Source organism: Littorina saxatilis, linkage group LG4, assembly GCF_037325665.1.
Source record: "Littorina saxatilis isolate snail1 linkage group LG4, US_GU_Lsax_2.0, whole genome shotgun sequence".
NCBI classification, from domain to species: Eukaryota; Metazoa; Mollusca; class Gastropoda; order Littorinimorpha; family Littorinidae; genus Littorina; species Littorina saxatilis.
In genome coordinates this window covers 65,440,909-65,466,966 of record NC_090248.1, presented here as the reverse complement: position 1 = coordinate 65,466,966, position 26,058 = coordinate 65,440,909, and the positions used below count along the sequence as shown (strand labels likewise).

General features: G+C 45.9%; 1 protein-coding gene across 1 annotated transcript; it reads right to left on the bottom strand.

The window, feature by feature from the left end:
* Positions 1-9,788: 9,788 nt before the first annotated feature.
* LOC138965391 (translocon-associated protein subunit delta-like) lies at positions 9,789-25,447 on the bottom strand. Its single transcript, XM_070337530.1, has 6 exons — positions 25,355-25,447; positions 22,234-22,352; positions 21,020-21,100; positions 14,229-14,318; positions 13,448-13,513; positions 9,789-9,935 (listed from the first exon to the last, which is right to left on the bottom strand). The coding sequence occupies exons 1-6, from the start codon at positions 25,416-25,418 to the stop codon at positions 9,831-9,833; spliced, it is 525 nt and encodes a 174-aa protein (XP_070193631.1). The 5' UTR covers positions 25,419-25,447; the 3' UTR covers positions 9,789-9,830.
* Between the last annotated feature and the right edge of the window lie 611 nt (positions 25,448-26,058).

Below are 26,058 nucleotides of genomic sequence, written 5' to 3'. Positions count from 1 at the left end.
GCCGTAAACTGTACATAGACTTTGCAAAAATTCTTCACCTGTGTAATTGCAAACTATCTGCACCCGTGTAATTGCAAACGTTCTGCATCATTGTGATTGCACAAGTTATTCACCAGTTGAGTTTCAAAAGTTATGTATCGTAATTTGTCTTCGACCTGGTATTTAGATAAGTATTATGAGAAAAAAAAAGTGCTTCATCCTGGTTACCTCGAGGGAAAGAGAGCGTTCATCAAAGATTTTGGAATCCGAAGAAAGCCCGAGACAGTCTGAAATGCACACCCAGTGATCGCGCTGGGCACTTTCCAAACCGATATCTTTGGATCGTGGTGACTCGATCACGATCAGAGACAGTCTGAAATGCACACCCAGTGATCGCGCTGGGCACTTTCCAAACCGATGTCTTTGGATCGTGGTGACTCGATCACGATCAGAGACAGTCTGAAATGCACACCCAGTGATCGCGCTGGGCACTTTCCAAACCGATATCTTTGGATCGTGGTGACTCGATCACGATCAGAGAAGAATACTGAAATCTGATCCTGCGATGGCGACTTGGCTTCTGAGTTCAAATCTGTGCATTCTACACGATCGGGGACGAATACTGAACGAGATCCTGCAGTGGTGACTCTGCTTCTGAGAACTTGTGGATCTTGCAGTCTAAACAATTGGGGACGAATAAACTAATCAGATTCTGCGGTGGCGACTTGGCTTCTGACTTCAATTCTGTGCAGTCTACACAATAATGGGAGCCAAGACTGAATCTGATCCTATATTGGTGATTTGGCTTCCGAGTTCAAATCTGTGCAGTCCACACATTAGTGGGAGCCAAGACTGAATCAGATCTTGCGGTGGTGACTTGGCTTCTGAGTACTTGTGAATCTTGCAGTCTACACGATAGAAGACGAATACTGAATCAGATCCTGTGTTGGTGATTTGGCTTCCGAGTACAATTATGTTCAGTCCACACAATAACGGGAAGCAAGACTAAATCTGATCTTGCCGTTGGCGACATTGCTTCTGAGTACAAATCTGTGCAGTCTACACAATAACGAAAACCAATACTGAATCTCATCCTTCAGCAGTGACATGGAGTTCAAATCTACTGCAGTCTATTCGATCGGGGACGAATACTGAATCAGATCATGTGGTGGTGATTTTGCTTCTGAGTACACTATCTGTGGAGTAGTCGTGATGTGAACGAAGGAGCTTGCCTGGTTTGGCGGACATGTTGGATCAGTCACGTGGACAGGTGCCTTTTGCAACGCCTTCGTATGCTTTTTACCGCTTGATGCCAACGCATGCATGGACTTGTAAGTTGGGGTTATTAGCCGCCCGCGAGAAGAGAACACTTCTTTGGGGGATACTTCTCCATTTCCAGCGAGTTCTGGTGTTTGTGTTGATGCCTTGCTTTTTGCAGCGGGCCTGGCCTTTCTCTTCCTTCGTTGTGAAGTGTTAGTTTTACCAGCCTTCCCACGGAACCAAGACACTGCTTCACGTCGGCTGACATTTTTCTGACCTAGTTCCCTCAGGTTCATCCTCTTGTCTCCCTTCTGCCCTGTAGCGTCCACCGTTTCGAGAAACATGAAATCTTCCGGAAGGGATCGTAGAGCGGCGTGGTTTTCTGAACGCATCGAAATCAGTGGATGTTGTCTGTCATCCACACTCCCGATTTTCCCGGTTAGTGTTGTGTCCGCTTGGTGGAAAGACTGAACGCTAGCACAGCCTTGATTCTGTTGTCCAGATGATATCCCTGGACAGACGTGCATTCCTCTGCTGGTGCCGGAAGTGGTTTCTGATCTGACAGGAGCGTTCAGCTGACTTAGAAGCAGAGGATGTGTCTCAGAACTCTCTGATAAAGGAGCACACGCACCAGAGTTGGAAGCTGACGAGGCCTTAGAGAGCACTCCTGAGTTTAAGCTTAAACTGCTATGTGCTCCGTAAGCGAATGACGTTGGTGGCTGTAAGTGTATCCCAGAGAGAGAGAAAGCATGACCTCCGGATGACGTTACAGTTTGCATTCCAGAATCAGGCGCCGAGGTCTGAGCTGCAAATGTCGAAGACGGGGTGGGTTGCCTTTTGCTGGAGGAATGGAATTGAGTGAGTCCGTGTACATTATTTCCCGAAGGCGTCATTGAAAAGACAGAGTCAGCCTTAGAGTCTGTATCTGTAGACATCCACGGGTCTAAAGTTTCTCCTTCACTGGGCGTTGTAGTAGAAAGGTGATTTGGATTCAATGTCATCAACCTGCTTGAGGCACTCTCGTTACTTGTCGTTCTGGTGGAAAGGTTGGTAGGGTTTGCAGTTGAAGGATGATTTGGATTCGTTATCGTCAACATGTTGGAAGTATTCTCTTCACTGGTGTGAATAGCAGAAGGGGGATTTGGGGTTGTTATCATCACCCTGTGCAGGTACATTTTACCATCCTCATGTCGTACAAGCGTTGCTGCTTGTTGCTGGTGTTTTTGTTCGGTTGGTATATTCCCTGCTGTCCTGTTAGCTTCTATTGGTCCTGTTGTGGTAATCATTACTGTCCTGCCATCTTGTAATTGTCCTGTTGAGGTAACCATTACAGTCCTATCAGCTTGAAATTGTCCTGTTGGTGTAACCATTACTGTCCTGCCATCTTGTAATTGTCCTGTTGAGGTAACCATTACAGTCCGATCAGCTTGAAATTGTCCTGTTGGTGTAACCATTACTGTCCTAACAGCTTGCAATTGTCCTGTTGGCGTAACCCTGCCAGCTCGTAATTGTCCTTTTGGTCTAACAATTGCTGCCCTGTCAGCTTGTAGTTGTCCTGTTGGTGTAATCACTGCTGCCCTGCCAGTTTTTAATTGTCCTTTTGGTGTAACCATTACTGTCCTGTCAGCTTGGAGTTGTCCTGTTGAGGTAACCATTACTGTCCTATCAGCTTGCAATTGTCCTGATGGTGTAACCATTACTGCCCTGTCAGCTTGTAGTTGTCCTGTTGGTGTAACCATTACTGCCCTGTCAGCTTGTAGTTGTCCTGTTGGTGTAATCACTGCTGCCCTGCCAGTTTTTAATTGTCCTTTTGGTGTAACCATTACTGTCCTGTCAGCTTGGAGTTGTCCTGTTGAGGTAACCATTACTGTCCTATCAGCTTGCAATTGTCCTGTTGGTGTAATCATTACTGCCCTGCCAGCTTGTAATTGTCCTGTTGGTGTAACCATTACTGCCCTGTCAGCTTGTAGTTGTCCTGTTGGTGTAATCACTGCTGCCCTGCCAGTTTTTAATTGTCCTTTTGGTGTAACCATTACTGTCCTGTCAGCTTGGAATTGTCCTGTTGAGGTAACCATTACTGTCCTATCAGCTTGCAATTGTCCTGTTGGTGTAATCATTACTGCCCTGCCAGCTTGTAATTGTCCTGTTGGTGTAACCATTACTGTCCTGTCAGTTTGTAGTTGTCCTGTTGGTGTAATCACTGCTGCCCTACCAGCTCGTAATTGTCCTTTTGGTGTAACCATTACTGTCGATGTCCTGTCAGTTTGTAGTTGTCCTGTTGGTGTAATTACTGCTGCCCTACCAGCTCGTAATTGTCCTTTTGGCGTAACCATTGCTGCCCTGTCAGCTTGTAGTTGTCCTGTTGGTGTAATCACTGCTGCCCTGCCAGTTTTTAATTGTGCTTTTGGTGTAACCATTGCTGTCCTGCCAGCTTCTAGTTGTCCTGTTTGTGTAATCACTGTTGCCCTGTCAGCCTCTGTCAGGGACATGGCCGGAGCAGTCACTGATGTCACGGCTGGTTTTCGTATCATTGGCAGAACTGATGCCACAGCCATGCTTGTTTTGCAAACTGCTGATGACGCCTTTCCGCTAGCAACAGTATCTGTCGTCCTCGGAGGTCGCTTTGAAAATGCAGCTGCTGTCCTTAAAGATAGAGCAGAAAGTCTTCCCCACTCGGGCACCCCGACGCGCAGGTCTGATGCCGCACCAACATAACTTTCGGTGGAAGGGGTCTGCACAAGGTTCTCACAGGATGCCTGGTCACTCAAGTCTTTGCCCTGTCCGACAGGAGGAGGGGGCGTGGACTTTGAGTAGACCACCCTGTTGTTGACGATACGGACAAAGCTCTCGCCGCTGGCGCCCAGTTTGATCAGACCAGAGCCTCGTGATCTTGAGATCTGTTTGATAGTCTTGTTGTTGTCGTTACGGGCAGTTGTGTTGATGACACTGCCAGTATTGTTCAAGTTCATGACACTGCCACTAGTATTCATGTTCATGGCACTGCCATTAGCGTTGACGTTGGTGACACTGCCACTATTGTTGATGTTCATGGCACTGCCACAATTGCTGATGTTCACGGCGACACTGCCTCTTGTGTTGATGTTCATGACACTGCTACTCAGTGTTTTGACGTTGATGATACTGCCACAATAGGTGGCAGGACAGATCTCTGTCAAAGGCACGTTCTTGTAAACTGTGTGAACCTGTTCAATGTTCCCGCTGTTCGAGACTGACGTTGACTTTCTTCTGGGCGCCGGAGCTACTGGTTGCTTGAAAAGGCCATCGTTTTGATTCGCAAAATCTGGAACAGCAGCTGAATGACCTGCGCTTTGCACGGCAAACGGCAGAGAGGTGAGTCCTGTTGTCTGCGTGAAGACTCTCTCCACAGTTCCGCGGTCTGGATAAAAGTTGAGGCCCTCAGCTTCATCGTAGTCGTCCTCTGGTTCTGTCTTGATGAACAGTCCGGGAAGGTGTAGGTAGGGGTGTTCTTCCATTGTGCCACACTTTTGGTGGCGGAGGACAGAGATTGGTGTGGTGTACAGTCACTTCAGGTCAGAGCTGGGGAAGGTATCTGAAAGTAAGGGGAGGAGGTTACGTATTGAATGACTGAAAGGCATTCTCCTGATTTAGCCCCATGTTGGGTTTGCGACATTTAATGAATCTCCAAATAGTGACTCCAAATGGTCATTTTTATACTTTTTTACATTTAGTCAAGTTTTGACTAAATGTTTTAACATAGAGGGGGAATCGAGACGAGGGTCGTGGTGTATGTGTGTGTGTGTGTGTGTGTGTGTGTGTGTGTGTGTGTGTGTGTGTGTGTGTGTGTGGGTGTGTGTGTGTGTGTGTGTATAGAGCGATTCAGAGTAAACTACTGGACCGATCTTTATGAATTTTTTAATGAGAGTTCCTGGGTATGATATCCCCAGATGTTTTTTTCTTTTTTTCGAAAAATGACTTTGATGACGTCATATCCGGCATTTTGTAAAAGTTGAGGCGGCACTGTCACACCCTCATTTTTCAATCAAATTGATTGAAATTTTGGCCATGCAATCTTCGACAAAGGCCGGACTTTGGTATTGCATTTCATTAATTAATTAATTAAAATTACACTACATTGGGGTGTGCACGTTAAAGATCCCACGATTGACAAAAGGGTCTTTCCTGGCAAAATTGTATAGGCATAGATAAAAAAAATGTCCACCAAAATACCCGTGTGACTTGGAATAATAGGCCGTGAAAAGTAGGATATGCGCCGAAATGGCTGCGATCTGCTGGTCGATGTGAATGCGTGATGTAGTGTGTAAAAAATTCCATATCACACGGCATCCCTGCGCCTTGAGTCCGAGTCTGGAGATACGCGCGCGATATAAGACTTCATATAACAAAATTATTTTTTTATAAAACGATCCAAAATTACATTTATCGTATTCTTCATCATTTTCTGATTCCAAAAACATATAAATATGTTATATTCGGATTAAAAACAAGCTCTGAAAATTAAAAATATAAAAATTATGATTAAAATAAAATTTTCGAAATCGATTTAAAAACAATTTCATCTTATTCCTTGTCCGTTCCTGATTCCAAAAACATATAGATATGATATGTTTGGATTAAAAACACGTTCAGAGAGTTAAAAAGAATAGAGATATAGAAAAGCGTGCTATCCTCCTCAGCGCAACCGCTACCGCGCTTTTCTGGATGGTAAATTTCACTGCCTTTGCCACGAGCGGTGGACAGACGATGCTACGAGTGTACGGTCTTGCGGAAAAAATGCAATGCGTTCAATTTCATTCTGTGAGTTCGACTGAGCTTGACTAAATGTTGTATTTTCGCCTTACGCGACTTGTTTTATAGTTGGCGTCAAATACGCGGGACTATTTCTGAAGTTAGCCGACTAAAAGTGTCTGGTGTTAGATGGAACTGGCTATACTAACTTAACACTACATCGAACGCAGGTAATAGTACCGTCATTGATAAATACAGAGGTATTGGAATGTCCGAACTGACCACAGCACCAGACAACAGAGAGAAACACATACACACACACTCACACACATACAAACACACACACACACACACAATAACACACACACACACACTCGGCTCACACACACACACACAGTCACACACGCAGACACGAACACACAAGCACACGCACACACACGGCACACACACGGCACACACACACAAACAAGCACACACACACACACACACACACACACACACACTCAATCACAGAGAGGCGCTCACGCTCACAATCAGATACGAACACAGACACGCATAAGCCAACACCAACCTTCCTCAGTCCACCATTGTTGAACAGTGATAACCAACCACCTGTGTCTCCAAGCTCAGTCCACCATTGTTGAACACTGATAACCAACCACCTGTGTCTCCAACCTTCCTCAGTCCACCATTGTTGAACAGTGATAACCAACCACCTGTGTCTCCAAGCTCAGTCCACCATTGTTGAACACTGATAACCAACCACCTAGTACCTGTGTCTCCAAGCTCAGTCCACCATTGTTGAACACTGATAACCAACCACCTGTGTCTCCAAGCTCAGTCCACCATTGTTGAACACTGATAACCAACCACCTGTGTCTCCAAGCTCAGTCCACCATTGTTGAACACTGATAACCAACCACCTGTGTCTCCCCCAAGCTCAGGACGGAGAAAGGAAGAAAGTAAACAAACACTGGTGTTGTGCATCAATGATTACCATCAACAAAACTGAGCTTGTCTTTTCCGCTGATGTTTATTTAAAGGCACAACACTTCCTTTCATCACAATTCAGCTTACAGTCCTAGAATGTTTTTGAGAAATAAAATTACAAAAAAATAAATTCGCCTCTGCAAGGAAAGCTACCAGTCTGTTCATTTTACAATTAGAGGGGTGGTCTTAGCCAATGTAAAAGCTTCGCGAGGCCTGAGATAGTGAGCTGAACTCTTTTTACGGGGAGAGCTGTGCCTTTATGAGATGTTGTGAAAACTGTTCAGAGGATTTGTTTCTGTTCAGAAAACTTATTTTTACCATGTAGGTTAATCTGTTAATGTGAGTGAGTGTGTGTGTGTGTGCGGGCGTTAGCGGTGTGTGTGTGTGTGTGTGTGTGTGTGTGAGTGTGTGTGTGTGTGTGTGTGTGAGCGTGTGTGCGGGCGTTAATGTGTGTGTGTGCGTGCGCGCGTGCGTTCGTGTGTGTGAGTGTGCTTGCGCGCATGTTTGTGTGAGTGTGTGCGTGTGTGTGTGTGTGTGAATGTATGTGTGTGTGCTCGCGCGCATATTTGTGTGTGTGTGTGTGTGTGTGTGTGTGTGTGTGTGTGTGCGGGCGTTAGTGTGTGTGTATGTATGTGTGTGTATGTATGTGTGGGTGTGGGTGGGTGTGTGTTTCCGTCGCGATATAACCTTGAACGGTTGAAAACGACGTTAAACACCAAATAAAGAAAAGTGTGTGTGTTTGTGTGTGTGCGTGTGTGTGTGTGTGTGTGTGTGTGTGTGTGTGCGTGTTAGCGCGCACATTATTGTGCGTGTGCGCGAGCGTTTGCCGTGTGTGTGTGTGCGTGTGTGTGCTCGCGCGCATGTTTGTGTGTGTGTGTGTGTGTGTGTTATGTGCATTAGGGTGTATAAGTGTGCTTGCAAAGTGATCATTCAACGCACATGTTCACGCTTATTAGCAACAAGATTAGGACCGTCAATTTATTCAGTACAGATCTACATAACCATTCTGAAAAAAGAGACACTTATGTTTTCAAGATTTACCAAGCAGGCAAGGAGAAGCGAACGTATACGTAGGGTAGTAAATCAGCGACAAGATACTTAAAGGTGCAGTACGTCCCGCGTACACGAGCATGTTAACCACCACAGATAGCCTATGTCCACATGTTCACGTGGAATAAAAACATCCTTCCACTTTGACACATACCAACAATCAATAGCGTGGATAAATTCTGTGCACAGTGAGAATAGCTGGATTAGTTTAGCAGATCGGCACAAGTGCCATTTAGGGGCAAAATATACCTGCGCAAGTTTCAGCGGCACAGACGACGCACTGCATATTATTGATGCTGCGATAGGGATTATGACGAGTAATTGGCCTGTTTTCCTTTCACGCAAGGTGCAGCGGGCTGGGATAATCTTTAGTGCGTCGTCTGTCCTGCTGAAGTTACATAGGTGAGCGCCAGGCCTTACGAAGAAAAGAAACAAGTCGCGTCAGGCGAAAATACAACATTTAGTCAAGCTGTCGAACTCACAGAATGAAACTGAACGCAATGCAATTTTTCAGCAAGACCGTATACTCGCAGCATCGTCAGTCCACCGCTCGTGGCAAAGGCAGTGAAATTGACAAGACTTGAAGAGCGGGGTAGTAGTTGCGCTGAGAAGGATATCACGCTTTTCCGTACGTCTCTTCGTTTTAACTTTATGAGCGTGTTTTTAATCCAAACATATCATATCTATATGTTTTTGGAATCGAGTCGCATTCAAATGACTAACTGACAACTACATTGTGAAAAAGGGAAACTGGATCACACGGGTTCACGATGGCTCAGGGGTAAGATAAACCACGCAAAAATAAATTCTTTGAAAATTGCTCGCTCTTCACGTAGGGCACCTGAGGTGAGCGTTCAAATGGAAGGGTGTTCGTACTGTGTGTAAAAGCCTGACAGTATCTGTGATGGTTTACGGGAGGCTTTCTGTGCCTTTAAGAAACCGGGTTTTCCGGTTTTAAAAGTTTAAACAAAAAACGGATTGTGTTTTCTGCACTCGTTTTCTTGTGTGTTTTTTTTTACAAATGTGATAAAATGTTATAGGGTCGTACCCTAAAAATAGGGTAGGTCGGGTTACCGTAACCACACCTATTTTTTTTTTTAGGCCTTATCAAATTATAACCTCACCCCTCCCCTGGCAGGGTAGGTTTGCAGGTACTCGTATTTTTGTTGTTTAGTTGTTGTAGTTTGTCAAAATAACATATCCATAGACTAGTCCTTATGAATATGAGGCGTAACTTAAAAGCCTGTATGACATGAATATGTTTTCTTCAAGTACGCAATCTGATTGCAAACCGTGAACATGTCACTTCTCTCAAAAACAAATCACAGCAAAAGATTCTTCCGTGTACTGCACAGCACGGTGACTGAAACTGATACAATACCCAACATCTCGGGCCTTGAGACTTGGAAAGGGCGGTTGGGAGACACACACAAACATCAGGGGACAGTATCCATTAAAAGAGGGATCAGTGCTGTCCTCAGCTCTAAGTGCAAATCCAATATGTTGCTGTCAACTACTTTGAGGGGTACCAGACGTTTCTGTTAGAATGCATGTGCTCCAGGTTGTTTTTCAGTGTTATTTCTTACTGTTTCAATGAATGCCCAGTTGGTTTTAAAGTGCCAGCCATTCTATTCTCTACGGGGAACACAGAGAGAGAGAGAGAGAGAGAGAGAGAGAGAGAGAGAGAAAGAAAGAGATGAAAGACAGAGCGCATAAAAGAATGCAAAGTAGTAACACAGAGAACGGCCAACACACAAAAAGTCAAAGTCCAAAACTAATCATGACAAAATGAAAACTTTATTGAAAACATTAACAACTGCTGCCTATTGCTGAAGACGACTTTTTGCTGTGTAGGCCGACCACCAGACAAAGATGGCCGTCATGGCGGCAACAAACTCGCTCTGCAGGACGGGGCCACTCCACACTCCCTGCAACACAAGTCAAATCTTGTTTTTATCAAAGCAAACTTTTAAGCTAACTTCTTCTTTTAATTATGCAATCCATTGACAGATCTGTCCAGGCTTGTACACGGGATAAGATCATTCTTCAACCTGCACACCAACATTCAACCTGCACACCAACATTCAACCTGCACACCAACATTCAACCTGCACACCAACCTTCAACCTGCACACCTACATTCAACCTGCACAGCAACATTCAACCTACACACCAACATTCAACCTGCACACCAACCTTCAACCTGCACACCGACATTCAACCTGCACAGCAACATTCAACCCGCACAGCAACATTCAACCTGCACACCAACATTCAATCTGCACACCAACATTCAACCTGCACACCAAAATTCAACCTGCACACCAAAATTCAACCTGCACACCAACATTCAACCTGCACACCAAAATTCAACCTGCACACCGACATTCAACCTGCACACCGACATTCAACCTGCACACCAACATTCAACCTGCACACCAACATTCAACCTCCACACCAACATTCAACCTCCACACCAACATTCAACCTGCACACCAACATTCAACCTCCACACCAACATTCAACCTGCACACCAACATTCAACCTACACACCAACATTCAACCTGCACACCAACATTCAACCTGTACACCAACATTCAACCTCCACACCAACATTCAACCTGTACACCAACATTCAACCTGCACACCAAAATTCAACCCGCACACCAACATTCAACCCGCACACCAACATTCAACCTGCACACCAACATTCAACCTGCACACCAACATTCAACACACCGACATTCAACCTGTACACCAACATTCAACCTGCACACCAACATTCAACACACCGACATTCAACCTGTACACCAACATTCAACCTGCACACCAAAATTCAACACACCAACATTCAACCTACACACCAACATTCAACCTGCACACCAAAATTCAACACACCAAAATTCAACCCGCACACCAACATTCAACCTGCACACCAACATTCAACCTGCACACCAACATTCAACACACCAACATTCAACCTGCACACCAACATTCAACACACCAACATTCAACCTGCACACCAACATTCAACCTGCACACCAACATTCAACACACCAACATTCAACCTGCACACCAACATTCAACCTGCACACCAACATTCAACACACCAACATTCAACCTGCACACCAACATTCAACACACCAACATTCAACACACCAACATTCAACCTGTACACCAACATTCAACCTACACACCAACATTCAACCTGCACACCAACATTCAACCTACACACCAACATTCAACCTACACACCAACATTCAACCTGCACACCAACATTCAACCTGTACACCAACATTCAACCTACACACCAACATTCAACCTGCACACCAACATTCAACCTGTACACCAACATTCAACCTACACACCAACATTCAACCTACACACCAACATTCAACCTGCACACCAACATTCAACCTCCACACCAACATTCAACCTACACACCAACATTCAACCTGCACACCAACATTCAACCTCCACACCAACATTCAACCTACACACCAACATTCAACCTCCACACCAACATTCAACCTACACACCAACATTCAACCCGCACACCAACATTCAACCCGCACACCAACATTCAACCTGCACACCAACATTCAACCTACACACCAACATTCAACCTACACACCAACATTCAACCCGCACACCAACATTCAACCTACACACCAACATTCAACACACCGACATTCAACCTGCACACCTACATTCAACCTGCACACCAACATTCAACCTCCACACCAACATTCAACCTGCACACCAACATTCAACCTCCACACCAACATTCAACCTGCACACCAACATTCAACCTCCACACCAACATTCAACCTGTACACCAACATTCAACCTCCACACCAACATTCAACCTGCACTCCAACATTCAACCTACACACCAACATTCAACCTCCACATCAACATTCAACCTCCACATCAACATTCAACCTGCACACCAACATTCAACCTGCACACCAACATTCAACCTGCACACCAACATTCAACATTCAACCTGCACACCAACATTCAACCTGCACACCAACATTCAACCTGCACACCAACATTCAACCTGCACACCAACATTCAACCTGCACACCAACATTCAACCTAACATTCAACCTGCACACCAACATTCAACCTGCACACCAACATTCAACCCGCACACCAACATTCAACCCGCACACCAACATTCAACCTGCACACCAACATTCAACCTACACACCAACATTCAACCTACACACCAACATTCAACCTACACACCAACATTCAACCAACATTCAACCTCCACACCGACATTCAACCTGCACTCCAACATTCAACCTGCACACCAACATTCAACCTGCACACCAACATTCAACCTGCACACCAACATTCAACCTGCACACCAACATTCAACCTGCACACCAACATTCAACCTACACACCAACATTCAACCTGCACACCTACATTCAACCTGCACACCTACATTCAACCTGCACACCAACATTCAACCTGCACACCTACATTCAACCTGCACACCAACATTCAACCTGCACACCAACATTCAACGAAAGAGCCGGACATTTTGGTTTAGTTAATTTGGTTGTTGGCACCAGTGTTATCATGCAAAACTCATTCAGCTAAAGTCCCACCCCCATCCCTGAAATCTTTGGATCTTTTAAAGTGGGCATTTTGGGTGTTCCACAGAAGAGAGTCTGCATTAAGATGACTTTAGAAAAAAGCCCCTGGCAGAACACTCGTTTGAACCGGAGCGGGGATGTAGCTCAGTCGGTAGCGCGCTGGATTTGTATCCAGTTGGCCGCTGTCAGCGTGAGTTCGTCCCCAGTTCGGCGAGAGATTTATTTCTCAGAGTCAACTTTGTGTGCAGACTCTCCTCGGTGTCCGAACACCCCCGTGTGTACACGCAAGCACAAGACCAAGTGCGCACGAAAAAGATCCTGTAATCCATGTCAGAGTTCAGTGGGTTATAGAAACACGAAAATACCCAGCATGCTTCCTCCGAAAGCGGCGTATGGCTGCCTAAATGGCGGGGTAAAAACGGTCATACACGTAAAAGCCGTGGGAGTTTCAGCCCATGAACGAACAAACTCGTTTGAACCAATGCAGATAGTGACAAACTACATTTACATGTAATACTAAATCAAGAGTGCTACCCACTGAGCTACGTTAATTAAGTTTACCAATACATTTAAAACAAATGCTTCTTTCAATGTTTACTGACAAAAACTGTAATCACGTGTCAAAATACGGGATCGGTTTCAGGATGCGCTTAGGATGATAAGTAGTCTAGGAATTTTTCTCGTCATATTTTGTTCCACTGACCGTACTGATCGTATTCTAGACCTTCACACGTACAAAATACTGTGAAATCGTATGGGTTCCCAGATCTGTACTATATACTGCATTGCCCTTAACTTCACAATCATCACAAACAGGAACTCACCGAATGGGACAGATCCAGAGTGAAGAGGGGCTTGATGTTGTCCAAGTTCTCTCCACTTCTCTGGGCCTGAAACACAACAAACACAATTTACAACCAAAACGATTGAAATCGAGTTACAGTGGAACCCCCCTTTTAAGACTTTCCATAATCTGAGAAAATCGGGTCTCAAAAAAAAGGGGGGGGGGGGGGGGTACATTTACAGAGGTGATGAAGAGAAAGTGTGAGAAAAGGGAGGGAGTCTTAATTTGGGGGGTCTTAAAAAAGGGGTTCCACTGCATTAGCGTTACTGCCAACCGAAATATCCCAGTAATGTGCTGTATTTTACACAAAAATAAGCAATGGTTTTCATATTCTATATGGCTTGTTTATTTTTTGTTTTTGCCCAGAATATGTCAAAAGATCACTCCTAGTCCTACTGGTTTTGAATTTGATTGCATTCCTTATTTTCTTGGTATGAAAATACAGCTATTACAATATTACACCTGAAATGGAGTTCTGCCAGGTTGCGGTGATAAAATCACAGTATTTTTTTTGATAGTCTGTTGTTCTCGTCAAATTGCAAAATTATGACGAGCTTACCTGAGTAAGTGAAGTCTAATTGTAGTTTTATCGACCACAATGCAGAGAGGAACGGGATTACGTGAAAATGGCTAGATCTATTACAACACCACCAAGCACAACTAATCACTTAGTATTTCTATTTGTGGTTGTTCTGTTTGCGCAGCATGGGCTTTTGTCCAAGCAAAGGTTCTTAGTTCTCTTTGGCAGTAAACACACTCACCTTCCTCAGCCAAGCATAGCCCTCTTCATCGAAGACACGCACTTGGTAGTTTCCAGATGGAAGCTTTTTATGCTCATCAGACAGACTCAGCTGAAACAAAAACAAAACCAGTCTGTGTTGATCAGATTGTTCCCTTGTATTGTTAGCATTGCACCTGCAATACCTTCCAGACGTCCCGCAGTTTCTGCCAGGTACATTTAAATACTGTGGTCATCTTAACCTGACAATTCTCGTATTTTACAGACAAAAATCTATAAATATTTTAAATGAAAATGACATCCAATTATACAATCAAACCTGTCCTCGCGACCACCTCTCGAAAGCTACCCCCTGCCCACAACGACCACTCTGAAGAATCCCAGACAATTTTCCTTTCAATAGCGACCACCAGTCAATAATCGAAAATTTTTAATTAAATTTTCATTTGATTAATATACTTACCCGAGTCACATATTTAGCATTGACGCAGTCGAGATGCTAGGTAGACTGAAAAAACGCTATCCCGTCTATAGTATAAGGGAAGCAACCCAAGCAAAAAAGTAGCAAGCTTGCTACCCTGGGTTGCCTCCCGTAGCGTGCATCACGCCACAGCTCTCGTACCCAATACGAGACACCCTCATTCGACTTCTAGAATACAAAGAAACTAAAAGCGGGGAAGGTGGGAGGGAATTACCTATGTGACTCGGGTAAGTATATTAATCAAATGAAAATTTAATTAAAAATTTTCGATTAAATTACATATTCTTACTCCGAGTCACATATTTAGCAGATAACTCCAACAAGGTGGTGGGTAAGATCAAAAAGTTCAAACTCACTCTAAAGTTCTGGAGAGACAAAAGCCAGCTGCCGCCAAGGAAGGAATAGGCCGAGACCCATCCTGACAGAGGGCAGCAATGTCTGCAGAACCTGATAAGACAAAATCCTAGCGCCAGAAGCTGTGCGCAGGACATCATCCAAACCCCATAGGCAAAAAAGGCCAAGGAGGAGGCCCAGGCCCTGGAAATGGGCTCGGGCCGAGCCGAGGGAAAGATAGCATAAGCTATGACAAGGCGGAGGGCAAGAAAATCCCTTGCCAAGAAACTGGCCCACTGCCAAAAGTCAGGAAAGGATCCCGTGAGAAAGCAACCACTGACTCACTCTAAACCCTTGCCAGGAACTGGCCCACTGCCAAAGGACAGAAACGGACCGAGAACCACCCTGATTGACAGCCGAGATGTCTCTCAGGCAAGAAATGCGAAAGACGACCTCAGAGAGCCAGTAAGCTGTGCCCAGCACTTCTTCCAATCTTCTGAACCGTAAAACAGTCCGGAAAAGGACCCCAGTCTTGGATAAACCCGACCAAGTAGAGGGAAGGACAAGCTGCCCCCCCCCCCCCCCCCCTTAAATGGAAGGAAATGCTAATGGCCTGGAAAAGATCCGTGCGTAAGGTTGCCGGCTAAGCCCTGAAAAGGACCGACCCTCACGGAGACCATAAGGCAACCATGCCAAAGTAAGAAAACTTTGGGATGGAGTGAGGCCCAAAAGGCCGTTGAGAGAACAGTCAGCTCCGGAAGAGTGACCAAACTCCAAACCGGAAAGAGAGAGACGCCTGAGTATCAAGTACCAGGGTCCAACTCAATGAGCAAAACTCAAGGGAGACGGTCACCGGTCGTCCCCTGCCCATCCCTGCGAAAGCAGAGAGAGGGGTAAAAAAGGGGACGAAGCGACCTAAGGTAGTGCATAAGCACCGCAAATGCGGACCCGCAGAGCGAACCAGCCGTCAGCCTCCCGAGACCAGAGTTCTCAGTAATAGTCATAGTTGCAAGTGAAAAAGGGGTGACCAGGCCGGAAGCCCACCCCAGCAGAAATCGTCCCAACTCACATCATGCAAGCATGATGGAGAAGAGGAAGAGACGAAATCCGCAGTCACAGGAACCAATTGCCAAAGTCGCAACACGACAGGCAGGAGACTATAACACAGGCTAAGGCCGAGAGCCTTGCTGCCCGTAGGCCGGCCATTGCACCAAAGTACTCAAAGTACACAGGCACAGTAAGAAACCAAAAGTTTCGGCCGCCGAAAAAGATGCTGGCCTAGAGGCCGGCACCGAGAAAACTGGAACATTAGCTAGACCTCTGCCCAAAAAGGGGAGGAGTAGCCAAAAAACCTGAGAAAAAGTGACAAGCCAAGAATGACTTCTCAAACATGCAATGCCCAGACAATGCACCCTCAGGAAAATCTGAATGTTACTTCCGAGGCCAACTCAAGTGAACCTTAAGTTTGGACGAAACACCAGAACGCGTCTGATCGCTAGAGAAAGACAAAGTCAGACTCGGCGAAAGACAAACCTGGACCGAGTCCAGAAGCTCGTGGCAAGAGAAAACGGGGAAGCCCAAAGGCAGAAACCCCCTTTTAAACGGAAATCGACCTCTCAGCACCCATACGCTGGGAAAGAGAAAGAATGTCGAAGCCCGAAGCCACAAGCACAAGGAAAGCAACAACCACCACCTCCAACGGATGAAATGGCTGTTGCTCCCGCCGAGGCTAACACCCCGAAGCCCTAAGGCCGGCTGTTGTTTCAAAAACCCAGCGTGCCTATGACGGCTGTGAAAGAAACAATCTCACCTGAGCTGAGGACGTAGGCCGCTTAGGCTGAGTCCGCTTAGGTATAGCCTGCTTAGGAGCGGCCTGCTTTTGCTGCTTTCAAATTAAAGCTCAAAAGAAGGGAACCGCTGTTCTCTGTTGGTCTCAATCCCCTGCTTCTGGCATGAGAGGCCAGGCTGCCGGAGAGAGACCGTCCACCAAGGATGACGAACTGAGAATGTTCCTTGTCGACTCCTCAGAAAACCGGGAGTGGGCAAGAAACAAGTCCCTTCCGCACGAGACCGCATGGGAATAGTGCAGAGAGGACAGCCTCATCTGTGCCTCGTTCACCCTTGTAAGTGTGGAGAGGAGTGAGACACTTCCTCCGCGTCCTGCCCTTTACTAAGGGGAAAGGGCGCCAAGGAATCTGCCAGAGCGCAAGGAAGCGCCCGCAGGAGAGCCTCGGAAATGGAACTGAGTTCCGAAAGTTGTCAGCCCCCTTCCTCAGAGAATAGGAGATTCTGCCCATAGAACGGCAGAACCGAATCCTTCCTCAACGGCTTCGTAAGAAGCGAAGAAGTTCCGGCGTGACCGGCAACGGTGCACGCGGACGGGGAAAGGCCAACAGGCGGCGACGAGACGACCTTGGCCAAGGCAACTTCCTCTGGTCCGCTAAGGGCACGAAGGAGGAAGCCTGCGCAGGAGCGGCAAGGTATTCCGATGCCAGCTCCGAAGCAGAACCCTGAGGAACCAGCAACGAAACCGACGCCGGAGGCCACCCCCTGTCGAAGAGGGGGGCTCGGCGAAAAGGCAAAAAGGCGAAAAGCTACTAAGGGCGATTCTTCAAACCAGAAGTAGCTGCTTCCTCTTTGCCAACCGAAGTCCTTCCTGTTGGCAATCGATTGTGCTCATTCCCTAACTGAGAGGAGGATGAGAGGGACCAAAAACCAAGGAAAGTGGGAGAGAGGAGCTCGCGGCCACCACCTGAGTGTGTGGATGCTGCTGTCCCAACAGAGGCAAGAAGCCTGTATGCCCATAGGGCAAGCCTTGTTCGAAATTCACCGGCGACCAAACGGAAGCAGCGGGAACTGAACCGGAAAATCCGGGAGGAGCCGGAAGTGCGGCAGCAACAGCAGCGCTATGCCAGAGCTGGTGCTGAGCCACCTACGAGCTGAAGCTCGGAACCCAAAGGTAGGCCGTAGGCCAGAACCGGAAGTGACAGTAACCTGTGCACTACCCACTTGACCTACCCTCCTGCCAAGGCCGGAAGCGAAGCCGCCGGAAATGGCTGCCGTGCAAAGGGCAAAGCTCAAACCGGAAAGGGCCATGGGCTGCCCACACACCGATGAACTAACATTTCCAGCCGGAGCCGGAAGAGAAGCTGTCGCGGACGACTGCTTACGTATAGCGCAGCTCAAGCCGGATGGGATCATTATTTGTCCACGTTCCAACGAGGCACTACTTCCGTGAACCGGAAGTGCCGCTGTCGCGTACGACTGCCGACGTAAGGCAAGGCTCAAACCGGACGTGACAGTAGCCTGTGCACTAGCCAGTGACCCTACACTTCCGGTCGGAACCGGAAGAACAGCTGTCGCGGGCGACCGCTGTCATAGGACAAGGCTCGAACCAGACGTGACAGTAGTCTGTGCACTAGCAAGTGAACCTCTACTTCCGGCCGGAGCTGGAAGCGGCTGCCGCGAACGACTGCTGACGTAAATTCGGAAGCTGGCCAGAGCCGCCGAAGGCAGCTGCTCCTCGTACACGGACCCGAAGTCCGAAACGCCACCTGAAGGGGACGGCTCATAGCCGAAAGAACCCGACAAATGACGCTGCGAGGGAAGGCCGTAAGCCGAACGCCCATCCTGTTGGCCATCGATGAAACTCTCACCCCTGACTAAGAGGAAGATGAGAGTCACCAACGACCGAAGGCAGCTGAAGAGAGGAGCTAGCGGCCACCACCGAAGTGGGTGGCTGCTGCTGTCCCAACAGAGGCAAAAAGCCTGTGTGCCCAGGAGAACCACCGTATTCGAAATTCACCGGCGACACAACGGAAGCAGCGGGAACCGAACCGGAAAAGCCGGGAGGAGCAGGGAGTGCAGACGCAACAGCAGAACTATGCCATAGCTGGTGCTGAGGAGTCTGCAAGCCACAACCCGGAAGCCCTAGGCCGGAACCGGAAGTGACAGATGACTGTGCACGACCCGTTTGACCTACATTTCCTGCCCAGGCAGGAAGAGCAGCTGCCGGAAACGGCTGCTGTAGCAGGGCAAGGCTCGAACCGGAAGGGACCATGGGCTGTCCGCGAACCAGTGAACCAACACTTCCGGCCGGAGCCGGAAGCGAAGCTGCCGCGGACGGCTGCTTACGTAATTCGTAGCTCAAACCGGCAGGGACCATGGTCTGTCCGCTGTCCAGTGAACCACTACTTCCGGCCGGAGCCGGAAGGGAAGCTGCCGCGGACGGCTGCTTACGTAATTCGTAGCTCAAACCGGCAGGGACCATGGTCTGTCCGCTGTCCAGTGAACCACTACTTCCGGCCGGAGCCGGAAGGGAAGCTGCCGCGGACGGCTGCTTACGTAATTCGTAGCTCAAACCGGCAGGGACCATGGTCTGTCCGCTGTCCAGTGAACCACTACTTCCGGCCGGAGCCGGAAGGGAAGCTGCCGCGGACGGCTGCTTACGTAATTCGTAGCTCAAACCGGCAGGGACCATGGTCTGTCCGCTGTCCAGTGAACCACTACTTCCGGCCGGAGCCGGAAGTGCAGCTGCCGCGGACGGCTGCTGCGAGCACATACCTTGTGACGACCGTATCCCAAAAGGGACCTGCTCAGGTGCACTCCCGCAAGCGGTAGCCACCGAGCGCCGGCCGAGAAGAGAAACGCCTCCCTGTTCACCGCCTCCAGCACCAACGCCGAAGCCAGCAGGCTGGACAGGTGATCCGGAAACAACAGGAACACAGGAAGCCAACGACCGAGGGTCGCACACCCCCGGGAGGGAGGCAGAGCTGGAAACAAGGTCCGTCCACGCCATCTCAATTTCTGGAAGCAAAGAGGACAAAAGGCTAGCCACAGACGTGGTAGCGGTAATGCCCGCCGCCCGCGAGCCAGACGAAGTTTCCTCCGGCGCCGAAATGGGCACCGAAAAAACGAAGTTAGTCTTCGGGTCAGAAACGTGAACCGTGGGGTTCCTAGCCGAAGAAGTAGAAGCCGAGGGCTTAGGTTTGCCAGGGCCTATGCCCTTACTCTCGGCCTTAGCTGCTCGCTTTTTTCTCACTATCAGACATGCTGTCGCGCGAGAAAACAAACTACTGAAAATACACAAGTCTCTAGGACGTTAAAACTTCAGCAGAATAAACTAGCACAAAGTACAAGTTACAAGCAGGTAAAAGTGCTACTGGTCGACGCTAAAAGTCCGAGCACGGACCCAAACTAACCAGCAAAATACACCACGTGTAAGCGAAAAATGGCGACCAAAATGGCGGCCACAGCAACAAACTACCGAGCAAAATTCACAAGTCCGCGGACGAGAAAATTCTCAGCAGAATGGCAAAGCAAACAACAACAAAATGGAACAAACTCACCGCTAGAAACAGCTATGAGCAGACGGGGAGCCGAGGCTGGTGGGTGTCAAGCAGACAGCAGACAACAGCCTAGGAGCGAAATCAAGCACGACCTGTCTCTCTGGCTGAAAGATGTCGAATGAGGGTGTCTCGTATTGGGTACGAGAGCTGTGGCGTGATGCACGCTACGGGAGGCAACCCAGGGTAGCAAGCTTGCTACTTTTTTGCTTGGGTTGCTTCCCTTATACTATAGACGGGATAGCGTTTTTTCAGTCTACCTAGCATCTCGACTGCGTCAATGCTAAATATGTGACTCGGAGTAAGAATATGTAATTTAATGATCACTTTACCTTTTTTTGCTAACACTATGGTTTTGACAAGTTGGTGTTAGGTGGTTTTATTTTTACACAATGACAGTTTTATGTGACAGACAGGATATATTCATTCTTGTAAGAATTCAGCACCAGTTTGGAGAATGTGTAGCATGACTAATACTGACTAGAGAAATTTACATTGTGACCAACTTAATTTTTTATTAGAAAGATCCATTTTATGAATGTCAACTTTCTTTCATCCCTGAAAGTTCACATGATACAACGTAGAGGGAGAAGGATTGAGAGACTACAGCTACATCTGAATAAATATTTTTAAAAGAAATCATGAGCATAATACCTGAAACTTGTTGCCGTTAGGTTCGCCAATTTTGCTGGCAGGAACAGTTTTGCCTCCAAACTCAGCATACAAGTTGATATTCTGCAAAACAAAAATATATTTTCAGTATTTTACATGCAAGACATACATGTACCAGGGTTATTGCACATATCAAAAACAGAAGTATTCTTCACAGATGTATGCAGGCAACATGCAATAGTAATTAAGGCCACACAAACAAAAATAGTCTGTTTACGGTATCCCGACCGACCCTAGACTTTTTTTTTTGGCATTTGGGGGAGAAAAAAAGTCCGTTTTTTGGCAAAATAACTTATATAAAATATGTTTTTTGGAGAAAAAAAAAAAAATCCCGACCTACCGACTATTTTTTTTTGCCCATGTTACCGTAAACAGACTTACTTTTTTTTTGCCTAATGAGAACATCAAAAGCTAAACAAAACAAAACTAATTAAAGTTTACACACACACACAGAATTTTTTTTTACAATGTATGTATTTGATCTACTTTGTGAGGATGTCAACTCACTCACTTTTTGGCTCACGTAAGTGTAGCCTATGCGATCGTAACTTTGTCTGTCTGTGCGTGCGTGCGTGCGTATGTCTGTGGTAGAAACTCTAACATTTGAAGACGTCACATTACATTGACGTCACATTATGACGTGAGAGGGTTAGACGTCACGCAAAGGAAGTACTGAAAGTCTCGGTCATTATTATTTTGAGCGGGCGGAGACTAGTTGGCAGTCGTGTCCCTGTAAGTAGGCTACATGCAGACAGACAGATCTAGATCTAGTGTCTCGATTTCTTGCACAGTTTCACCTATGCTCTTTCTGTGTGTGTGTGTGTGTGTGTGTGTGACGGAGTGATTGAGTTTGTGTTACTGTTTGTCGATTTCTTACGTGAGCCTTGATGGCTTTGCCTTTTGTTACTATTGGTGACAGAAAAGGGGAATTGAGGCTGAAATTTATGTGCTGAACAAAAAAACCAAAAAACCTGATTGCAAAGACAGGCACAGCACCATGCAAGTCTAAAACAATACAAAACTGAATTCTAGATCGATGATACCGGAGGCAGATCGATCTCCTTGGTTCACTCTACATCATCAAGACAACTGTGGAGTGGGAAGTCACTGGCGTGTTGTGTACTCTATTTGTGGGACATGTCACAGATTCCGGTTGACCTCAATCAACACCAAACGCAAATCACATCTATGCTTGCCTTCAATCCGTTTTTGCAGGCGACTGAAAATTCTACAATGAAAACAGTCTCCGTGGAAACAATGGCCTCTGGCGTTGTGTAGGTCTGCGAAGTCACCTGAGGGCCAAGGCACATGTCGCCTGAAAATACAAATTAAATTGGCAATTAAACTCAAAGTCAAACAAAACCTGTTCTTCATCAGTTCATGTGAAGTTTTTTGGGCACTTGTGTTATGTCATTTTCAGTACTTCAGAAATTGAATAAGCTTGAGCTCCACAATAACACTAGCTGTTAGTAAATATGAACATCGTATATGCAGAAGTTAAATAACTAGACTTGCAGCTTAAACATTTTCACAATTATTCCTATGAACCACACTGGCTTACAATTACACCAAAATGAAAATTGCTCTGCAATCAATGATGGAAAACCTTTTCCGACAAGATCGTGTCACGAATGATGGCTGCGAGAAGAAAAATAGGAGTAATATAAACATAATCTAAGATTTCTCTTGCATGTTTGCTCATACACAGGGATCAAATAAGAAAGCTGGTTGAACGAGGAGCTTCAGATCATTGCACCTGATTTAAGCCAAGCTAAATCAAATATGAAAACTTTCTTTTCCCCATATGATTTTGAACCCTAAACCACTATGACTATGAGTCTATCCCTGCACAAGTATGTTCACATCAGTAATCTACACAGGCCTTGACATTAACTTTTCTGACAACTTGCCCTGTCAGGCAAGTACACATCAAAACTACTTGCCCCATTTTTTTTTTACTTGCCACAATAAACTAAATAGAGAATGAGATATAAAACAATAAAACGGAGTAACGCAAACAGTAACACACTGACTCTTTTGCTCAAAGATGTAAACGTTAAAATCCTTACCTTGCAGAACATCAGACACTTTTCGTCGTCGTATTTTACCCACGGGAATTCCGTAAGCCAAGATTAGAGGAATTTCCGGTCACGACAGGCCTCGAATAGGACAGGGATAGATTAGAGAAGTTCATTAAGAAAGCAGGTGGGGTAGTTGGGAGGAAGCAGGACACTTTTGCATCAACGCAGGAACGACGACTGACTGACAGGCTACAGAAGATTTTGACCGATGACACGCACCCACTCAGCCTGAACTTGACAGCAGACGGATAGACAGAAGCTTAAGATTTAGACAGCCATACACAAGAACCACACGCTACAGAAACTCATTCATTCCATCTGCAATTCACATCTTCAACTCTCAGGTGGGGCGCTAGGTGCTGGTGCTGTCGCTCTGACAACGGCATAATCTTTACATCCTTTTATCAGTTGTTTTTCTCTGTTGTTAGTTATATTGACTTACAGGATACAAAGGTGATAAGATAATGTGGTTAAAGTGTGATAAGGTGATAATGTGATATAATTTTTAAACAGGCAATGCATTGCTTTTATTTGTAGGCTTATTTTAGTAAGTGTGTGGGTACAATGTTTGCGTGTAACGATATGATGTGAATATATGCGATGTGAATGTTACTACATGCATGGTTGATTGATTGATTAATTGATTGATTTTACAGACACACAGTCAAGCTTGTAATTTCTCTTTTAGAGATGAATAAAGATTATTGTATTGTATTGTATTGAATGCCTTCTTCTGGGATTTTCGTTTCGAACCATCGTCTGTGTCATCTACACCGCGCTTTGAAGTTGTTAAAAAGGAAACATCGACGACTGCGAAGCCATTTTGAACTGTGCTTCTCAGTTTTCAGATAGCTCTTCATTGATTGGCTCTTAGCCGTGACCTAAACCAATGAGAAGCCGCGTTAGATTAAAAAAATGTCACCAAATTGGAAATTCCTGAATGGGGTGAATACATGAACGAAAGCATTTCCGGTTAGCAGAAGCGATCGATAACATTGGGGGAAACATTGGAAGAGTCTTGTTCTTCGGAAGTTTGGTCCTTTGTACGCCAAGGTATTTGAATACATTTTAATTTTCACTGACATATTGTCACTTGCCCCGTCGGGCAGCTGGTCATAAGGTTTACTTGCCCGACAGGTTCAAACGCTTGCCCGGGGCTGTCGGGCATTCGTTATTGTCGAGCCCTGCTACACAAGGATTCATACTGAATATGTCATTGTGAACAATGATGTAAACACTAACAGTAAAACAGATGTTTCAGAATCAGTGACAAAATTACATGAGTATAAAATTAACAAGAGGCGAAGCCTTCAAGGCTCACGTAAGAAATCGACAAACAGTAACACAAACTCAATCACTCCGTCACACATACACACACACACACAGTAAGCATTGGTGACACTGTGCAAGAAAGAGAGACACTAGATCTAGATCTCGTAACAATGCAAGTGCAGTATAGGCCTAAGGCCAAAAAAAAAATAGGTCTGTTTACGGTAACCCGACCGACCCTATTTTTTTCGCGCGACCCTAGACTTTTTTTGGGCATTTGGGGAAAATAAAAAAAAATAATAAAATCTTTTGTTTTTTTGGCAAAATAACGTAAAAATATGGTTTTTTGGAAGAAAAATTTTTTTTATAAATCCCGACCTACCGACCCTATTTTTTGGGCCAATGTTACTGTAAACAGACCTTTTTTTGGGGGGGGGCCTAACTATAAGTTTGCCATTGCACTTCTCTCTTCACTCAAACTAACCATTCTGCAATTTATCTCACTAGTCAGCTCAACTGCAGCAGAATCAAAACGTTAAACCTACGACCCGGCCATAGAACATTTCGGACTCACATGGTAAACGCACAGTGCACACCCACAAACTGACAAAGTGACTGAAAACAACACATGTTGGAATCAAATTCAATCCAGATGCAAAAGGCAATTTATAACCTTGGAGCAAGCACGCTGAAAAAATGCTCCGATAATCTATCATATTCCTCGAGACGATGAAACATGTAAACCGCTGACATTTTTGTCAACTGAATTGACAATAGCGTGTGTGAGGTTGTGACACTGACACTGACAGTGCGGCATGCCACGTTAGCAGACGCTTTGAGCCTGACACAACATAAGCGTTAGCGACAAAAGAAACCTTCAAGATATCTTAGCTTGATTCAACAACAAACATTCCGATTGACAAGCAGATGGTACTTAACATTAAGACCCAGAACAAAAAGTCCAAACCATTTGCGACGATGGAGAACATGCAGAGAGCAAATACAACGAGGACTTTTCCAGTGGCTGCCATGTTGGATGATACGTAGGTGTCTCTGTATGTCAATGGGCAAGAACGATAACTCAGAAGACTCAGACCTGTCGTCTGCTACGTGGGCCGAGGAGCACCGGTGATTTTTACCGGAAAACCAACTTTTTTTGCGTGAGAGTTTGGCTACATAATTTTCCATCAATACAATGAAGCCATACAGACTGCTTACTTCATGTATTCAAAGCCTGCCTTTGGCTTAGATCAAGTTGCCACTGACGTGCTCAAATACTGACAAAACTTCAATCAATCAATCAATCAATGAGTCTTATATCGCGCATATTCCGTGGGTACAGTTCTAGGCGCTCTGCAGTGATGCCGTGTGAGATGAAATTTTATACGGCCAGTAGATTGCAGCCATTTCGGCGCATATTTACCTTTCACGGCCTATTATTCCAAGTCACACGGGTATAGGTAGACAATTATTAACTGTGCCAAAGCAATTTTGCCAGGAAAGACCCTTTTGTCAATCGTGGGATCTTTAACGTGCACACCCAATGTAGTGTACACGGGAAACTTGAGAAAAACAAGAGAAAGGTAACTGGATTGCCTGGAACATGCCTTTTTGTGAAATTCTATCATCATATATTTCATCATCCTGTTCAGTTCTTTATAAGCACACATA